The following is a 20,792-nucleotide window of genomic DNA, read 5'->3' as shown; positions in this document are numbered from 1 at the left end:
AGGAGGAGGAAGAGGAGCTCATCACTACACTGCGGCAAGAGCTGGGCTGTCTGTTTTTGCCAGGCATTGAGCAGCTTAAGCCAGTCATGAAACCAAACCCTAAGAAAAGTTGTGTGTCTGTAGCTTCTCTGAAGTGGTATTTTTAGCTAAGATTATTTGGGTGTTGAATATGAGTAGGTGGTTGCGTGACGCCATTTGTTTTCCAGCAAAGAAATAGGAGTCCACATTGCATTAATAGAATTGGTCTATCCTCTTCTCAGAAATGAGAATTAAAAGTTGAGGGATTTCTTTATGACTTATTTTCTTTGTGTCTGTATGGCTTTCTCCTGTGATCTAAAGTCTAGCTTCCATTATTCCAGTGGGTTTATTACTATGTTTAACTTGTTTGGTGCTATACAGTAGAAACCAGTGGTGTTTCCATTATTTTTTTCTGTGATCCTAGGAGCTAGTTACCTGTAATCCAAGGGGACAAAAAGTATTATTGAAAGTAAAGACATTACCGATATGTTTGTGTGAACAGAAGAAATCTGAAACTCTGAGCTGTTTGCAGCTCTGCTATTCCAGAGTCTCTGCCTGTACATCTAATTAACCATCTGTTTAAAGATGCTGGCCACTCCTTTCACTGCCAGCCAAGACGTAAAATTAATTTTTCTGAAGATTTGCTTCTCATATACTTGCAATAATTGGATCTAGGCTTTATATTTTAAACAATCCTAATTACACAAAATACTTTCATTATAGCAATAGGTCAATATGTTAGTGAAGCTCAAAAGTTATGTGTGGGGTGGATGCTCAATTATCACTTTTTTTTTTAGATCCCTCAGAAGGCAGGAAATTCAGTCCTGTCAAATTGGGTTTTTTACTCTTCACTAATTATTCAAGTAAGAGCAATTGGTGTGGCGTTAGTCCAAAATACTTCCTAATCTGAAGAGAATTTTTCCACCTTTCTGTTGTGTTTCTTTTCACATTCTTTAATTAGATTTCATATAAAGAATTGTGCCCATTATAAATAAACACTAATAATAAGCTAAATGGAAATATGCCTTTTCCCCTTAATCTGTGTAAATATGTGAGACCTTTCCCTGCAGTTAGCAAAAAGCCAGTAACAAGTTTTGTTGATAATCAGATACAATATTGACTGTGTTCCCTTGTCAGAAGAATAGAGAAATATCTCATCCTGAGTGCTCAGTGCAGTAGAAATTAGTAATTTACATGTGAATAAAGGCACCGTATTATGAATGTGTCACTTAGTACTTACTGAAGCTAACTTGGTCAGTAATTCACATGCTGATTCACATCAGGCATGCAGGATTCTTTTTTTAATGCCTGAAAAAGAATACAGTTCACTGGGGAAAAATAAACAGCGTGCATTATTTCGGTCATAAAAAAATTTTTTGCATCACTTGGTGGTAAGGACTCTCTCAGAATTCCTGTTTCGCCCTTGCAGAAGACACATTCATTTTATCCTCAGTTGGGGTATCATCATCGCTACCACTATTAGTACACACCCATGGTTTGCAAACCAGGACTGGGTAGACTTGTCTCTTAAATCAGTCTGCCAGTCATGAACATGGCTGTGATTTCAGCTGCAAAATTTACCTCCCCTTGCTGTGCTTGGCATGTCACATCCTATGGGAAGATTACTCAGCTTGTTGTCTGAAGGCTGCTTTGTAAATAGTAGTTGTGTTCTACATGGTCACGTTCTTCTCGTAGGTCTCCATAAAACTGCACCTGCATGTTTTATGGATGCAAATTGTACCTAGGTATCAGCTTTTGGTGCACACATACGGTCCTTTGCAAGCAGCAGCAATATATCTTGTGGGCAGAAAATGCTTGCGTGTACAAAACCTGCAGGTGTGGCTTTAAAGCCCATTTGACAGTTTACCCTTTGTACATGAACAAGGTGTGCTGTACCTGAGAAGGTCTGCTTAAGCTCTGCCCGAGTGATCAAGTTGATACAGTGCATCATTTATGCTTTTGGCGTTGGGGTACTTTGCAGTTCCTGGGTACTGGGTACCACCTCACTGCTGTTATTTTCCATCTCTGTTTAATTAAAAGGAAACATTTAACCGTGTTTTCAGTGACGTGTGTGAGTTCAATTCTCATCATGATTTCTCCGGCTGAACTTGCTTCATCACCCCTGCCACTTTCCACTTTTGAGCACAGCCAATATCCAAGTTGGTGTAGCAAGGATGGCACGCGGAGGGAAGCACAATGGGCATTTCTAAAGTAAGCAGAAGACTCCTGCCAAAGCAGAGTGTGATGCTGTTTGTGAGGCTTGGAGCATCAGGGCGCTTCACCTGTGGGAAAGGAGGTGGCTGCAATTAGCCACAGTATGTGCAATGTACACTCTGTTGCTACTTGGCTAGCCAAAGTTAGTGGTAGGGCAGATTACAAGCTTGAGCTGCAGGTTTGGCTTTGAAGACATTAAGCATATGAGATTTTTTGTTTGTAAAAGCTTAAATGTGCTCTAATATAGTGATGGTGAATCCTTTGCAGACTGGCCTACAGAGTTGATTTTGGATTTTCGGCGAGGTGGTCTCATACAGTCTTGATTAAATAACTACTATCAGTTCTCTCTTAAATGAATTTTCTTTTACTTCAACCCATAAATTACTGTGTCTTTTTTTTTTTTCTAGTCGACCACCTTGTCAGTATGGAGGATACAGTTTGAATTTCCTGATGTTCAAAGAACATGTTCAGAGAACATAACTAAAATGTTTCTATATGTGTATTGAACTTTTCTTGTTGAGGATTGCTTGTACATCATTATAGGTTCTTCTTTTAAAGAGATCCTTAAAATATCACCCATTTAGTACTGTTTAAAAAAAACACAAACCATTACTAAAGTTGTGTATACAGAAAGACAGGTAGACATGTTTGATATGGTTATAAACTCCCATCTTTACCTGAGAACCTTATTTCTTTATAACAATAAAAACTGAGCATTCATAATCTTTTCTTAGAACGGAGAAACAGTGGAAAGAAAAGGTTTTACGGTGCTCTAGACATCAAAAATTGACTCAAATTGCAATAAGGAAATAAGCAGCCTTATTTGGTAATATAACCTCCTTTGGCATATTTCAGTAGCATACTCATCAATGACAAACATAAAAAACTGCGTATTGTCTAATAATTCACATTTGCATATTGGAAATTGACTACTTAGATAAAATAGTCTTGTGAAACTATCCAAATCCATTTGAGAACCAAATCTGTAGCAGTGGTTGAGTTTCCCACACCCCTGCTCTCTCCCGAATTTCTTTTGAGTAGCACAAATCTGAACCCTTGGGCATCTTGGATTCATGTTATATTCTCAGTCGTGGATGACCTTTTACAAAGGACTTCCAATAACTACAGCTGAATTCAAGCACAAGAGTTGGTCGCAAAAGGTCATACTCTACTTATACAAAACACAGGTAAATTTGTACTCCCTGCAGCAACTTATTGTATCTGACCAATCTTAATTCAGAGCCATGCATTAGGAAAGGTTATGTTCTGGCTTTGTTTCTCTTTACCTTTCTCCTCCTAGTTTTCTTTCACTATAAATTATCCCGTTTAGAGAATTTTTTTAGTTTTCCAGGTGTTAAGGTTCTACTTCATAGGGCTCCTATTTCACCTATTCCTTTTCCCCTTTGTTATTTACCAGTGGATTAATTGCAGATTCTCATGCATGTAATCTTCCTTGTAAACGTGAGCGGTGTCTTTCTGTGAGTAAGTGTCATATTCTCATTGGTGAATATTTGACTTCCAAATGGAGTAATTTCAGAGAAGTTATTTGAGGCCAGTGTGCTAAGAGCACGCCTTAGAGTGGCAAATTTAGACCTTAAACAAAGAAACATGGCAGATTCAAACAAGTACAATTTATTTATGTAGGCATAACTCAGAATGAGTAGTAAATTGAAAGAATATTTGCTCTCATCACCACTGGTCACTTCCTGGCCTTATGTTCTATAGACAATTCATCTCCTTTTTATTTCTGAAATACAGAAACTGTAGACTAAGGCTTCCCATGGAGACTTTGCTGTGGGACTGTACTTTGTAATTAGTGCCAAGAAGCTGGATTTTTCCACCCCTGTTTGGGCTTGCTGCGCGCTCATCTTGCACACCACTGCTTCTGATTCACACCAGAGAAGCTTTATAGCTCAGCTGTTTGTGGTGCAGTTGTCCTAGCAGGTGAGTCAAAATAAAGTTCTGTGGACATAACCCTGTAGGAACTTGTATGCTGCTTCCCATTGGTACTGGTGCCTTCGTTTTCATATACCATTTCCAGGGTGTTCTGATTAAGGTTATATAGGGATAGCATGCTTCAGAGCTGGGGATAACTCCTCTTCACTACAAGTGAAAAACCAACAGCGGACCTTCTTTAGGATATGCCAGATTGGATGGTCATGACTCTGTGTGGCTTTGCCTCAACATGGTTAATCTGACTGCAAATTTCAACTGCAGTCACATTCCTCGTCTGGGTGGGGGCAACCATATGTTCTTAATATGGAAAGAAACCAAGCAAGAACCAAAACCAAAGCCAAACTACTGCAATGTTTCAGCCCTACTGTGAGTGCAATGCAAAGCGTCAGCTGTCTAAAACCATAACAGGGTATATTAAAGAGATAGCTGTATGTCCACGGCTTTATTTCTGTGTGGGATCTGAGTATGTAGATTCAAGCTCTAGTTGCTCTCCATGGACTTTTCCATCATGAACAGCTCTTACCGCGCTGTTCTCAGAGTAAACGCCAGGTAGTTTTCTTTCAGTGGATAAAAATCAGGGTCAGCCATCCCTCATTTGACACATACTAAGAACCGTGATACATGAAACTGCAATGGACCAGCTGAGGGGTAGAAACAGCTTCTTTTGTGTCAAAGCCTGTTTTGTGGAAGATAACCACATAAGCAATTGAGCTCAATACCGGAGCATAGTCAAAAAGGCATTTTAACAGATTATGTGACCTATCCTCTAGATGATCATAACATAAAGCACCATACATAAATAGCAATGTGAAAGTGGAGGTTGGTGGTCCATGTGATTTCAAATAAAAAAGCAATGGCCCTTGCAGTGTGAGAACTGAGGCCGTTTCTGCCTTAGGATTTGATGGTGATAGAATTTGAGGAAAAGTATCTGCTAAACCATAATTAACTGATCTTTGCCTAACTAATTGCAGATGAGTAGGAATCCACGATTTGCTCCATTCAGTTCCTTAAGAGAGCAGGGATATGAAACAGTTGTGAAGTACCTGGATAAAGGGAAAAAGCATTTCCAAGCAGTTGCATAGCAAGCTGTAAACCAGAATTGAAACAAACTATTCTTGTTGTTGGATACAGGATGAATGCCAAATAGGCATTGAAAATACGCACGACGTTCACCTGGAAACCATCCAAACCATGATATCAATATTGTGTTGATGTTAAAACCAAATACGCTGTCTGGCATGTTTCCATTATTTCTAATCTTCCATCCTTAAAGGAAAAAGGTGACAAATTTTTGCTTTCCCTTTCCCCAGATGTATAAATCACAACCTTCTAGAAGAAAACTGGCAAACAAGTCTGCCTTCTAATGCTGTTAGTGGACATCCAGGCAATTCTGTGTCATTTGAAAATATTTATCAGTGTTGATGAGGCAGAGGGCAGGTAACTTCAAATATTTAATTAACATATTCTAACATCTCCTTGCCTGAAGTACAGTTACACAATGTTAGTCAATGCAGAATTTGGTCCAGGAACAGATTTGAGTTACACCCTCCCCCTCCTTTTTACGCACAACAGAATTAATGAATGAGGGCCCTCAGTCCTATTAAGACTAATGTTTCTTTGTCAGTCCAATTTTTTTTTTCCTTTGGTGTTTCTTCTTGTTATGACTTTGTTAGGTGGAAACTGAATGGTGTATGTTAATCAACACAAGGCATTTGGCTACTTGAGCTTTCGTAAATGTTTAGTTTCCCAGGGTCCTTTGAACCTCCCAGGGAACAGTTCTGCATCCTTATTAGAGACTGACAATTAAAGGTCTGTTTTCATATCAAAAGTAATCACGAAAAATTAGCTACGGAAACCTTGGAATGTCGTGAGAGTTTCAAGTGTTTTGAGATGGCCAACTTCCCTTCATTTGCTTCAATCAGTATCAACTTGGGTTTCTTTTTATATTTCCTACTGCCAGGGCAACTTATGAGCTGGCGTTGTGACAACTGAGAAGGATTATGCAATACCGTGAAGATGTGATTAATATATTTTAGGCCACTGTAACCATATTCAGTTGCATTATTATCACAGAGGTGCAAAAGTAAGCTAAACTAGGTTTAGAAGGCAATGCTATAAATGAGCAGTTTGTTTTCGAATTCCGTGTGAGAAGGAGGAGGAAAATGCTGTGCACATCTGCAGGAGCTGTGTTGCCTACAGATCTCAGAGATTCTGCGGATAATTTATAGGAAATGTATGGTTCTGTCCTAAATATTTTAATGTTTGTGTGCCAAGTCACAGGCTTTCACAGAAGATAATCTGTTAGCGTCACACCACCTCAGTTTTAAGTCTGAAAAACAAATCTGAGTGTTTCTTCCTCAGGCTGTGGTGTCATGGGAAATTGCTGCAGAAGTTTGTCACGAATAAGGGCTTTGGTTTCCTTTCGCTTCTCAGAATCCGGTCTGGTAGTTTAGGAAACCAGTGATGAGAGTGGGGCGGATCACAACCAAATAGGTCGCCTATGTGTTTATTTAGGTCTACAGAAATAAAGCAAAATCTAAAGCTGTTAGTGTTTCTGTCACAAACTAGAAAAACAAAATTAAACTGGTACTAGAATATTGAATTCCCTCTTCAGATTTCCTAGTAGTGCCGTTCCCACTAGCGGTTAAGTGAATATGGCTGTTTCAGACTATGCATATGGCTGTTTCAGAACAAGGCTGAGGGGTCCCCTTTGCCCCCTGGGATTCTCTCCACTTTTCTCAGTCTGCTTGGAAACCCTCAGACACTTGGAACGGGGAGAGAGATCCGGAATTTCTGTTTGTACCCTGCCTTGCTGACATGCCACAAGTATTAGTAGGATTATCTGAAGACTTAAGCAAACAAACTTTATATTCCAAAGACTTCATTTTATTGATGTCGATGATGGTTGCTTGAAGTATAAATTAGGATTTGATTTTTGGGAGGAAAAAAAAAAGAAATCCTTTGTTGCTAGGACTTGTAGCAGTCACGTCACATAAGTTGGCAGATCTGTGTATTTAAGGGATTTTACACTCTAATTAAATGCAGTAGTAGTCTTTTGCCTTTTGAAATGAAACCTTTTTTTTTCTTTTGCTACATACTTAGGGAACAAACATGCTGTCAAAATCCTTGATGTATCCAACTATTTGAACATAAGAAACAACATCAAGCTGTTATTTGTTCTGTTGGAGTGTACTCACGTTTCCAACCCGAATCTTTTGTACCCGGTGATCTTAATTATATTTGAGCTGGAAGTAGTTTAACATTAAAAGGAATTACAGCAGATTAATCTGTAAACCTGCACAAATATCACATTCCTTTGTATGGAGGTAAGCAGGGCATAGTGTGCATAATTATGTGTTGGTCTCTGTGTAGGTTGTGTGCATTAGGCTGAGGAGTCGGTGTTGCAGTTCCTCGTGACAGCATCAATTATGGCACGCTCTTGTGTCTCACAGTGGTCAGTTACATTAGAAAACATACATTATTGCTCTCAGTAAGGTAATCATCCTTATAATAAGAACAAGCAAGCAAAAAAAAATTGAAAACCCCAACTTGCCCTGGAAACAGGAATTAGTACACTAATTAGTGCATGAAAATACAGAGAAATCTTTTAAAGAATGTTTGCTGTAATACTTTTTTTTTATTCTAAAGTGATATAGCTTGAGGTCAACCCAAGAAGGCCATTTATCTCAACCATTGAAAACCACATAAAGGTATTATTTTACACTTTTTGCACCTGGAGAGACAGAATAAAATCACTAAAAATGAACTGAGGGAGCTCTGTTTCTCCAGTCCTGATGCAAAAACATTGTTGGAATCCAGTTGCACCAGTTTAGCCTTAGTTAGAGCGGTACGAGAGCAGAGCCTTAGCAAATAAGAATCGTAGTTTTTACTGGTAAATACATCTTTTCAATCAAAGTATCAGTGAAGCCCACTTAGGAACAGTATGCCAGATAACAGGTGGAAAAAGGAAGTTTCAGAGCAATACAGGAGAAGAACAAGCCATTCACATGCAGTCTGAATTGCAGAAGTCTCTTCCACTACACCAGCTACCTGCTGGGCAGTTTCCATGCAAATTTCCAGATGGCAGTAAAATTCCCAGTTAGTTTGATGTTCTTGCATCCATTCGTATTGCATAAGCTGCTACCTCATTGCAGTAGCTCTGGATATAACGTTGTAAATTTTGAATTTAGCATGTGTAGGTCCACCGGTAATGAAAATTCTGGCAAGTCTCAAGAATTCCCTGTATTTCATGAGAGTAACGTGGGTGTTGTCTGTGGGACTGGCCATCATGTTCTGACAGTTCTGGTTTTATCAGTGTGCCGTTGCCTCATGTCTTTTGAATTTGGAGCGCGCTCTTTAGTGTTCCTTCTTGAATCCCTCTAGTGAATGCTGTGGTCACCACAAGTGATCATGATACACCGAAACAGAAACATCGAATAGAATCATAGAGGCATCCTTCTTGAAATTGAAGGTGCCATAAATAAAACAAAATATTAGTGATGAGTCACTGTAAGAGAATTCTCGGGATTTGTAAAAAAAAAAAAAAAAAAAGCAGGACAAACAAAATTCTGGTTACTTTAAATGGCGAAGCCTTCTACTGCCCTACTGTTAGCCGTCAGCCAGAAACTGAACCCCCTTTCAACGCTGTAGGTGTTGTCACAGCGTAACATTCTTGTGCCTTTTAAAATCCTTTATCTTTTTATGCCAAATTCTGTAGGGACATTTTTGTTTGATAGTTGCTGTTTTGGAAAGAATTTCTCTTTTTAACGTAGTAATGATCTATTAGCAGTGAGGAAGAGGGCAATATTCTATTCAGGCTAAGAAAGAAGATGTTGTTTCATGTGTTTATGTTTTTTCACTGCTTTTTGTAGCTTTTCTCCTTAAACCAAAAGTACAGTACACACCAGGACTTTGCAGGCTTCCCCATGTAATGGTGCCAATGTATTTCCACCCTAATTTGCAGCATCCCTGTTATTAAAGACCTTGGCTTCTTCTGAGCACAACTGCTGACTCTGCCAAATTCATGTAGTTGTTCTCTGATGAGGACAAGGATCATCTAGCGACTAAATGGAGGACACAGTATTCAATTTGCTGGTGACCTTGAATTTGATCTCTCTTCTATCCTTAACAGCCTAGACAATCTCTGTCCTGTTTAACCTGTGTCATCATTACCGGTGTATCTTACGGACGCTTCTGCAACTGCCTTTTCCTTGATACTGTAGTATTGAAATCACCAAAAGAAAGAGCCAAGAGTGAACAAGGAAAGAACTACCATAAATTCTTCTTCACCTTTTCCTTAGCGGTGTCAGAAATGGCCACAAAGGTCTTTCCCAGACTTTCTGTTCATTTTTATATTTGTCTGAGGTAGAAACCGTAAGTTTGATTGATAACGCAATTTGCATCTCGAGGCATCACTGGAAATACAATGGCATGAAAGGCTACTCTGGCGGAGCGCACTTTTTCCCCTGGGCTGACTTTAGAAACTCATTGATGTCACTTCCTTCCTCAGTCAGCAAGTGAATTTTCACTAATTCTCAAGACCAGCTGTCCATGCTGTCAACAGAAAGTTATTAAAATTCCTTTAAAGTGAATCAAAATAGCCTAAAAACAAATGTACTGGGAAACAGGAAAGCATCAGTATTCAAAGTCCACAAACCTTTGAGCAAAATAGTGTTGATCTAACCAGAGATTTCAAACACTCTGCTTTCCTAGCAACTTGTATGTAATTAGAGAATGCTAAAAACACATACGCCTTTAATCTTCTATTGCCAACAATCTATTTGGTTAAAATATTAGTTACAAGAATAAATTCTATCTCTCCCAAAGATGAACTCCATGAACAAAGGAATACATTTTGAGAAGTCTCCCCTAAACGATAGTTGGGGAGGGGGTTAGCCAAAAAAGCATAATTTTCATATTTACCAAATAAAAACAGAACACAAGCATGCAGAAAATAATTATCATAAGAGACAATCTTATAATATAGCCTAAAGTGGTTATCTTTATCTGAATTATCTATAATGCTTTCCTTGAGAAGAGAAGTATTCTCAGGGACAAGCAGGGAATATCGTTTTCCTTAATGAATAGAGCCTTTATACTGTATTTTAACTTAAAATATTTTCACCTCATTTTAAAAATTTGATCTTGTGCCACACACATCAGTATGAAGAAATTCTGTTGAAATGGAGTATATTTCCAGTGCTGGAGGAGGCAGCCACCCGTGCTAGGTAGAAACAGGGTCCCCTGATGGTTAACAGTGATACTGACAGGTTGTAAACAGTGTCCTATCGTTATTACTTAAAAAAAACCCTCCGATGAGCACATGTAGCCTAGCTGGATAGGTACGTGTGAAATTCCTGACTTTCCCCAATACATGTGGATGATCTCCAGTAGCAAAGGGAGGGTAATTGATACCAGCTGACCTTTTGACAACTAGTGCATGGGAACAGTAAAGGAGGCAAAATTACTGTCCCTTTTGATCTAAAAGAAAATAATAGGTTTGAGGTGTCCTTGCTGCTAGGGTCCCAGATGGCTGTAGAAAAGCAATGTTCTGTCTAGGCTTTGATCATATCTTCAGGAGCACACTGAAGGACACTGCAGAAGAAGGCCAGAATAAGGAATCAAGACCATAATTCAACTTGCCACTTTCTGGATGTTACCAGGATAGAATTTCTTCCTTGAGCCAGCTGGTGCCTAACCTCAGCCTTGACAGAGGCACGTAATTTTATTTTAGGGTAATGTCAGAAGCTGCTTTTCTCCTCCAATGGTCAAATCCTGAGCTGAACGCCACCAGTTTCTCACAACTTAATTAAGATGCTTCATAGCACATATTTGAAATTTGTTTACTTCACTTTGAACGTCATCATTCCTTGTGGGGTACCAGGTTAGCAAGACTGGCTACCTATCTCAACCTTCTTTTTATCACATCTTTATTAAAAGGGGCTTGTGTTTCTTTTCCTTCAGGTGGATTTCCATTTTGAAGTTTCAAGTCATTTGTACATGTTAAATTCTATTTCTTAATTATAAGTTTTGATTATTTTTTTTGCTGAATTCACTGCTTTTTGTTCTGTACGTACATGATCATAATCATTAAAATATGTACAAACTAATTATTTTCTTTCTCTTTCAGAGTCTGGAGAAAAATTGCAGCAACAGATAATTAACCAGGTATTTTAACACTCTCATACTTTTTGTTACTCAATTTTTCATGTAAAAGAACTGCAGCAATTACAAAGAGTAGAACTTCACAGGACAAGCTGATATTAACTATGTAGGCATGCCAAGGACCACCTATCAGACAACTGCCTGGCTCTGCAGATGTGTTGAATTCCCAAAAGTAGACATCAGTTGATTTAAACCTAAGATTTGCCATTTAAGCAATTTAGTGTGTCTACTTCTCAATGTGTTGATGGTGAGGACAAAGCCTAGAGGTGATTTGTTCATTGGCATCAAATTTTGCAGCATAGAATTATGCTTTTTTTAATAAAAAAAGTAATACTTCTCCTGTTTGCTAGTATACCTTTTAAAAAGTGGAAAGCTATCAATACTAAATACATGTACGGCACATGTAAGCGGTGTCTTTGAATGTATTTAGGTTTTCATTTCTGGCATGCATTTTCATTGAGGCTTCAGTAAACATTGCTTGTGGAGCAATGTCTTTTCCGTCTTTATTACTGTATCAGTTAGGAATAATTATTTAGAAAAAAAAAAACCTTTATATATTGCAATTTAGCATTTCATCATCGGGAAAAGAATATAGGAACTATACTGAAAAACATTTTCCCCTAACCAGAAAGACAGGAGGAAACCCAGGGTTTGCTTTCCTAAATTACATGCTCTTCCAGATTGAAAGGACTTGACTTGTACAGAAGCGTTGTGTTACTTCTCATTCTCAGCTTCTTGTCCTCTTACTGAATGCTGTCATCCAGACGGCATATAAATGGGTATCTGTATTGTTCATGAGATTCATTTTGAAAAGTCACTTGAAAAGCAGTCATTAAAATGTTTGTTTGCCAGCAATCACCCTCCCTTAAGTAGTTTTCCTTCCAAGCTATAAATAGGCATAGGCGTCATAAAGTCCCTGTTATCTGTGATCTAGAAGATATCTAGATGGAGGACGAACCTACCAGGTGGACTGACCACCTAAGGCAACCTGGTTTGGGTCTTACAGCATGGCAGAGCATGGCACGGATGTCACTGTGTCACTTCCAGTGGCCTGAGCAGGCACCACTGAAGGAGTAAGCCCTTACATGTCTGGAAGCTTATGGGAAGCCTGGTTCTGAGACACCAAATAATAGCCACAGTTGTTAACAACCTTCCTGTTATCTTCAGTAACTGATGGGTGAATATATTTAGCCCACGATATGGCATTACGTAAGCAAAGGAAAATCTTCGCTTTTTTTTTTACATAAATGTAGAAATGTTTTGAAACTTAATGGAAGTTCTGTGCTTTGGCTGAGAGTTTGTATCCTAAAAGAAGCCAAATTAACTTTTATAAACTGAACCGCATTTGAAAATTAGCCTAAAATGCCTTGCAAAATCACTTTTGGGAGTTCTTACTGGCCAGAAGGGGGGGCAGTTGTATTTTTAAAGCACAACTGGAGGCTACGTTGACAGCGCTGTGGATGGCTGATTGGAGACCTAGTTCTGCACGTTTTCTGGGTGACAAAATCAGCTCTGTGGATGACATTGCCCTTTTCTGAGGGAGAGCATATTGTGATAAAAAGGGCATTTGTCGGAGTTGCAAAAGGTGGATTAGGTGCCATACTTTGTGTATCCAGTCTTGGTCTTCTCCTGCATGCCACTGCCTTGCCCTCCTTGAATTGCACACCTGGTCCATCTCTGCTGTTAACTTAAGAAGATGTAATTTTTCAAGAAAATTGCATTGTCTTGATATGTGGATATCTAATAAAGCTGTAAAAAGTTGATTTGGGGACAAATGGTAGACACTTTTAAATGGATACTAGTGAAGCTAGTGATGCCCTTTGCCATACAAACCTCCTTTAGACTTCCAAGAAATGGAAGAATGTTTCAAATTAGAAATAAATTTCATTTTTCAAGTCTATAATTTATGGCACAAATGCAGAAGTGCTGCATATTTGATTTGTAGTAATATTACTTCAATAAAAAGATTTGAACTGGGGTTGATCCTAATGAAATATCTCCCATAGAAGGATCCTACTTATTTTCAATACTGAACTTGAAATTTTATATGTAGGATAAGATATTTATCTGGCTTAAGATCCTGGAGTCCCCTTTAACTCAGTGCAACAACACTAAGTTAAATTGGCTGCCAGAAATTTAAGTGAGGGAGAAGTGGCTCTGCAGAAGATGAAGGATTTTACGACTTGACAGGAGCAGGAGTGCAAAGGGGCAAAGAGCAGGAAACGTCTAGTTGAGAGGTGAATGAAACAGAGAGGGGATGGGGAAATGATAAAGCTTCTGTCCTGGTGATGTCCTGCTAGGTAAACCCCTCACTCTCTGTGGGGATTTGGGACCTCTCACATCTTGAAGGCCACTGCTGCTTCTGTGTGATTCTTAGCTCTTTCTAAAGCCTAAGCAAAGTTTGGTGAAATATGACACAGATAAAACACTAACGTAGTATCTGCTTCCAGAAACCTTTGACTACAGTTAACATCTTCACTGGCTCTTGTGCCCTTTGATCATAAGGTGTTTGCTGGTTTTCCTTGAGCACCTTTTTTGTCATTTATGTATAGAGGTATGCATGTTCATTTAACAGCAGTGGTCATCTACCACTCTGCCTGAGCAGAGACATGCAGAAATGGCATGCGCTCTGCTTTTCCAATACCTATTTTTAACTACCTTGGCAACTTCAGGGTAAATCCTGGCACTGATGTACAGCCTGATTAGCTGTAGCATGTTAACTACTGCTAAGGGAAATGCAAGGAAACAAGAACAAACCTTGCACTTCTGTGTAAGTCTTGGCTAAAAAAAGCATTACAGACCGCCAATCAAAATGTGTCTGAAGGCGATCCTTTATGTTTCATCCTTACCACTTAGATTTGTCTGTGTTGTGGTCTTAATGTATACTCCTACATGTGGTTTTGCCTCTCAGAAGCTCTGAAGAACTAACAAGAACATGCGTACTTGCATTTAGAAGCTGAACTTGTTTGCGCAGTCAGACGTTTGGGTTAAAATTCCAGCTATGTTTAAGCTCAGACTTGAGCCTGTCCCTTCTGCAGTGAAGCTGCAGGTTGAGTCAGGAGGCAGGTGAGAGTGCTCCACCCTATCTGTCCCACAGTTTTGTCCCTGAGGAGCTCTTCCCTCAAAGCAGACTCTCTTGCATTGGCATATCCATCTCTTAGTCTTTTTACCTCTCTGTCAGGGAGCATTTCCCTTTCTGCACCTGGGGCTGGGGAGGAAAAGACTGTGATGAAGCAATGTACTTCCTACAGCTAGGCTTGGACCAGGGATAACTGCAGCTCTGGTGTACTGTCAGCATGTATACACCTTCTGCCAAAGTAAAGAGGTGAATAAAAAAACAAACCTCTAATAAATGATAATAAGTTTGTTGCACAGATCATGTTGGGGAATGACTTATGACCTGAAGGATGCTTCAGGTACTCACCTGATGCAATAAACCTATATTAATATGAGCGAAAACTTCACAGCTCAATATAAATTCCTTGGTTTTCCTTGTGCAGTGCTGTACTTCAGTACTCTCCTCTATCGCCTTCATCCTCTCACATGACCTAGCTAGGAAAAGTTCAGTTCATGTGTGCCAGCTTCCAAGTGCCGTGACTTTGATGTTATCTAATAGGTATGTCCCTTGCTCCTGTTTTCCCCGTTTGGGGTCATATTCCTCAGTGTTACTTACTTTTTTCCCCCAGAATTAGGAGTTTGAAAATCTTCAGGAGAGCTAAGGCATTTAGTCCACTAAAAAAACATGAACTATTGTTTCACTTTCACATGCTTCATAAAATCACATAATGGTTGAGGTTGGAAGGCACCTCTAGTGATCATCTAGTTTAACCCTCTTACTCAAAGCAGTGTCAGCTCAAGCAGGTTGCCCAGGATCATGACCAACTGGATTTTGAGTACCTCCAAGAATGGAGACTCCATAACCTCTGGGCAACCCGTGCCAGTGTCAAGACTCGCACAGCAGAAAAATATTTTCTTATATTTTGATAGAATTCCTTGTGTTTCAATTAGTCCCACTGCCTCTTGTCCTGTCACTGGACAGCACTGAGAGGAGTCTGGCTCCATCTTCTTTACTCCCTCAACTTCCTCCCATCAGGTATTTATATACATTAATAAGATCCCTCTGAGACTTCTCCAGGCTGAACAGTACAAGCTCTCTTTGCACCTGCTTGTATGTCAGATGTTCCTGTCCTTCAAATACCTTTGTGCCCTTCACTGAACTCACTCCAGTATGTCTGTGTCCATGTCCATTTATACACTGGGCTGATTCCAGTATGTCCATGCCTCCTGTACTGGGATGCTTAGAACTGGACACAGAACTCCTGGTGTGTCTCACCAGGGCTGAGCAAAGGTGAAGGATCCACCTCGCCTCATCTGGTAGAAATGCTCTGCCTAATGCAGCCATTGGCTTTTTTTGAGATGAGGGCACATTGCTGGCTCACAGTCAGCTTGTTCTCCAGGACCCCACGGGTCCTTTCCTATGAAGATGCTTTCCAGCTTTCCAGCACCCAGCCTGTACTGGTGCATGGGGTTGTTCTTCCCCAGGTGCAGGACTTTGCATTCCCCTTTGTCAAATTTCATGAAGCTCCAATTTACCCATTTCTCAAGTCTGTTAAGGTCCCTCTGACTGGCAGCATAACCCTCCGGTGTGTTAGCCACTCATCCCAATTTTGTATTGTCTGCAAACTTGGTAAGGGTACACTGTGTCCCATCATCCAGGTCAGTAAAGAAGATGTGAAACGGTTTTGGACTCACCATCGACCCTGTGGCAGTAGCGATTGGCCTTCAGCTGCGTTTTGTGCACAACCGTTTCAGCCTAAGCAGTTCAGCCAGTTTTCAGTCTAATTCACTGAACACTTATCTAGCCCGTACTTCACGAGGAGGTTATGGAAGACAGTGCCAAAAGCCTTACTAAATTTGAGATAACATCCAGTGCTCTCCCTTCACCCACTGAGCCAGTCATCTCATTGTACACAGCTACCAGACTGGTCAGGCATGATTTCCCCTTCATAAATCTATGCAGCACAAAGTCCAGCTGGAGGCCAGTCGCCAGTGGAGTACCCCAGGGGTCACAGCTGAATAAAATACTGTTTAACTTCTTCATTACATACTAGGATGATGGGACAGAGTGTACCCTCAGCGAGCTGTCAGAGGACACAAAACTGGGAGGAGTAGTTGAGATACGAGATGGGTGTGCCACCATTCAGAGGAAGCTCAACAGTGTGGAGAAATGGACAAACAGGAACCTCGTGAAATTCAGCAAAGCGAAATGCACCTGGGGAGGAATAATCCTGTGCTCTGTCATGCTCCCAGGAAACATGAGGTGAAGCTGACCAGCCAGTAGTTTCCTTGATGTTCCTACTAGCCGTCCTTGAAGATAGAAGTGACATTTGCTTTCTTCCAGTCCTCAGAAACCTTCCCCCATCACCATGACCTTTCAAAGATAATCAAGAACAGGCTCACAGTGACATTCTCCAGCTCCCTCAGCACTCATGGGTGCATCCCATCAGTCCAATGGACTTTTTATGTCCAGTTTGCTTGAATATTCCTTAACCTGATTCTCCTCCACCAGGGGAAGTCTTCCTTGCTCCAGACTTTTCCATGGGTCTCAGGGACATGGGATTGATGTAGGCCAGTCTTATTAGTAAAGACCAAAGCAGTGAAGGCGTCAAGTATCTCAGCTTTTTCAATGTCATCTATCACCAGGCCCCATCCCCATTCATCAGTGGGCCCGCATTTTCCCTAGTCTTCCTTTTGTTGTGGATAGACCTGTGGAATCCTTTTTTATTGCCTTTCACATCCCTCCCTTGTCTTTCCTAACCCCATTCCTGCATGATCAGACAGTGTCTCTATATTCCCCAAAGCCACCTGTCCCAGGTTCCCCCTCTGGTATGCTTCCTTCTTATGTTTAATTTTTTTCAGAAGCTCCTTTTTCACATATGCAGACCCCTGCTATCTTTGCTTGATTTCCTCCTCATGGAGATGAACCATTCTTGAGTTTGGGGGAGGTGATCCTTGAACTTCACCCAGATGTCCCAGACCCCTCTCCTCTCCAGGAGGATGCCACGAGTTTCCTCTAAGCAGGTCCCTGAACATCCTAAAGTCTGCTCTCCTGAAGCAGGCTTCAAAGCCTGCTCTCTGAGTTGTGATCCTGCTTTTTGCCTTGTTCTCTTTTCAGGATCCTGAACTCTGCCTTCTAATGGCAACTGTCATCACCATGACCTTCCCATCTCTGACCAGTCCTTCTGTGTTTGTGAGGTCTGGCATCCATCTTCTCACTGTTGGCTCTTTGATCCCTTTCATTAGGAATTTGTCATTAATACACTCCCCAAACCTGGATTGCTTGTGTCCTGCTCTGCTGCTCCTCCAGCAGATACTGGGGTGGTTAAATTCTCCTGCGAAAACCAAAGTCTGCGAACATGAGGCTTCTTCCAGCTGTCTGCAGAAGACCTCGTCTACTACTTCTTCCTGATCAGGGGTTCTGTCACAGACACCCACCACAGTGTTAGTCGTGTTGGTCTGCCCTCTAGTTGTGACCCACAAGCTCCCCACTGACTCATCTGTCCAAAGACAGAGCTCCATGTGTCCCCACTGCTCTCGGACTGAAAGGGTGACTCCCTGCCTTGCTGTCCCAGCCTGCCCTTCCTGAAGAGCCTGTATCCATCCATGGCAGCTCTCCAGTCCTGTGAGCTGTCCCACCGCGTCTCTCTGATCCCAGTGAGACTGCACACAGACCTCTAATTCCTCCTGTTTGTTCCCTGTCCAGCTTGCCCTGTACAGGCACTGTGGAGAGGCACCCAGCCACGCGGGTTTCCCAGAGAACGTATGAGGGCTTCCCCCATCATGCTGTCCTCTAGGTACTTGTTTACATGCATATGTTTGAAGTGGTCACCTCTGAGCCCTGTCTAGTTGACTATGAGATCCCTCCACCTCCCTCTGTGCATTTTGTTTACCAGTAAGCATTTTTTTTAAATCAATTTTCCATTCATTATGTGATATCTGATCAAATAGGAAAATCAGACAGGAAGAATTGTTCAGGTTTGCCCTACACATAACATTTTCTTTCTTCCAGGCTGATCAGGGCTGCTCCTGAAGCACCATCCTCTACCCCCTTCAAGTTCAGATAACATAACAGTCCTTCACTGATTAAATAATGTATAATACCAAGACAGTGAATCTCAGAAAAATGCAGGAGGAAGTATTATTCATATAAGAACAGCAGGCAGTTTTATTTGAGAACCTTTTCAGTATCCTGTTGGAGGAAACCATTTCTCAGGCTATATAGACAGGAATATACGTGCAGCGTTTGAAGATAAAAATATCTTCAATTTTATGAAGGATTATTCTTCTTGTGAAAAAAAAGCCAAAACAACCGAGTCTTAGAGTGTGCAACAGACTTAGAAGACTGGATGTTCAACAGAAGTATTGAAAGAAGTGGTGTGAGGTTTGAGCAATGAGAGGCAGTACGGGCTGGGAAGTTGGATTGCAATCCTGATTCTCAGATTTCTAAGTGTCCCTTCTCACTCTGTAAAATGGCAAGGGTTTTTTTACCAGTGTTAATCAGAAGTTCGGAATCACAATATTCACATTGGGTAGGCAATTATTATCTTTGCTTGTTTTGCAGACATGGAAAAATGAAGTGTGAAGGTCAAGGGACTTGCTCAAAGTTACAAAACCAAACACTGTGGTTCTGGCCAGTGCGCCCACCCTTAGCCACAGTGCCGTTCTTTCTCATTATTCCTCTGCTTCAAGGTGCTTGAACTAGTTAGTGTTTGGGTGGCACACCGATCATCTGTGGCACTGCTTGCAGATTAATGCATACCAAGCGGATAGCGATACAAAAACACTGCTACAGAATATACTGGGTATTTTCTTTTACCTCTGATAAACATGAGTTAGCCCCCTTCAGTGAAAATAGGGCATGCTGCCTTTCAGTCAGTGTAAGGAGGGAGTGCGCAGTGGATAACCCCCTTTGTAAATTCACTGCCTATTTTGTCCCACAATGATTTACGTATGCAATCAGTTCTCAAGTATTAATATTTTTTTGTAAAATTGAACACATGAATTTGTTTAAAAGTGCATGAATGTAGGCAAACACAGATTTGAGATACTTGCCATAGCATTATACACTTCTGTTTATTTTTTATTTACCAATAAAGTCATCTAATTTGAATTAAATGCTAATTGTGATTGAGGGGAAAATGCTTTGAGACCTCTAGAGATCTTACTGTCTCTTCCAAAGCAATTTGGGGGAAATTGAATTCTTCATGCCTGAATATACATTAATATTCTTCAGCTGAACATAGTTTCATTTGGAACTTTTCTTACCATTTCTAAAAGAGCAAGATGTCTCGTTTATGCTGGGAGATAAGTGTGTTTACCTGCAGACAAGATAGAAATGGATTCTGTTTACCAGCAAAATATCCCTGTGGATCTTACCACAGCCACTAATGTGAGAAATAGTGCCATGTATGCAGAAGCACAGCGTTACATTACGGACCTATCTTCTCAAAGGGGATGGTGGGTTTTGTGGGGAAGGAATACAGCTGTTTATCATCTTCATTTTTACATCTCACTGGTTGTAAATGCCCTGGGTGCTCTAGGGAGATCTGATCAGTCACGCTGCCAGGCCATCTCCCTCTCAGTCTTCCTGCAGTAATGTTTGAAGCCTGGGACGATTTTAGCCAACTTTGGTACAGTTACAAGAGAAGAGCTCAGCGATGTGAAGGGTGGTGGTCGCTGGCCAGAGGGGAAATTTTGTCCTCACTAGGGAAAAGGCATATCTCAGCTCCATATCCATTTCAGGAGAGGGCAGAGAGCTGGCTGGCAAGCATGAATGCAGGTGGTGAGCCATCGCGTTGCCCACTGCTGCCAGTTGGGTATGGGTAGGAGCTGGAAGTACAGGCCAGGGAGAGATGGGATGAGATGGGGAAATGTGATTGAAACACCTCCAAAACTAGGCTACCACTTGTGTCACCGCTTGTAAGAATATTTTCTTGAACATCTTGTTTGTAGCTTGACATTTGCAGCCAAAATAATTCCTTTAAATTAATTGAAGAAAGGATTTGGTACCCGACTTGAAACCTTTTGGGCTTAGAATTACATTGTTTCCCCATATAACACACGCTCTTTGCCTTGTTCTCATTCCAAATATCTTCATGGGCATCCAAGCTCCACATTCAACTACTCAGAGCAGACATCTAAGCAACTATTTAAGCAGCTATATCTTCATTACAGTTCAGGGGGGACAGGTTTAGGAGGAAACTCAAGTCCCGATCTCCAATAACCTCTGCTCATTCATCACCTCCCAGTGGACGCAGCTTGTAGGCTTTTTCCTCTGTGGGTACAGGTGTGCTCCAGTGTTGGCAGGACTGAGCCAACCCAGGCACTTCTTATCTCAGTGTGGTGGAAACCCAGAAATGGCTATCTCGCCGGGAATGCTC

The 20,792-nt window shown here is 40.9% G+C and overlaps 1 protein-coding gene across 6 annotated transcripts in view; it reads left to right on the top strand.

Moving 5' to 3' along the window:
* CHST9 (carbohydrate sulfotransferase 9) overlaps positions 1-20,792 on the top strand; it is a 99,070-nt gene that overhangs the window by 64,297 nt on the left and 13,981 nt on the right. For 5 of the 6 annotated variants that reach the window (XM_063326767.1, XM_063326763.1, XM_063326762.1 and 2 more), the window contains one exon: positions 11,318-11,355. In XM_063326767.1, coding sequence (XP_063182837.1) covers positions 11,318-11,355 — 38 coding nt within the window. Of the gene's footprint in view, positions 1-3,990; positions 4,177-11,317; positions 11,356-20,792 lie in introns of all 6 variants that reach the window. The other variant, XM_063326768.1, reaches the window with a different exon arrangement.

Source organism: Chroicocephalus ridibundus, chromosome 2 (genome assembly GCF_963924245.1).
Source record: "Chroicocephalus ridibundus chromosome 2, bChrRid1.1, whole genome shotgun sequence".
NCBI classification, from domain to species: Eukaryota; Metazoa; Chordata; class Aves; order Charadriiformes; family Laridae; genus Chroicocephalus; species Chroicocephalus ridibundus.
The sequence above is the reverse complement of the archived record's forward strand: the minus strand, read 5'-3'. Positions and strand labels throughout refer to the sequence as shown.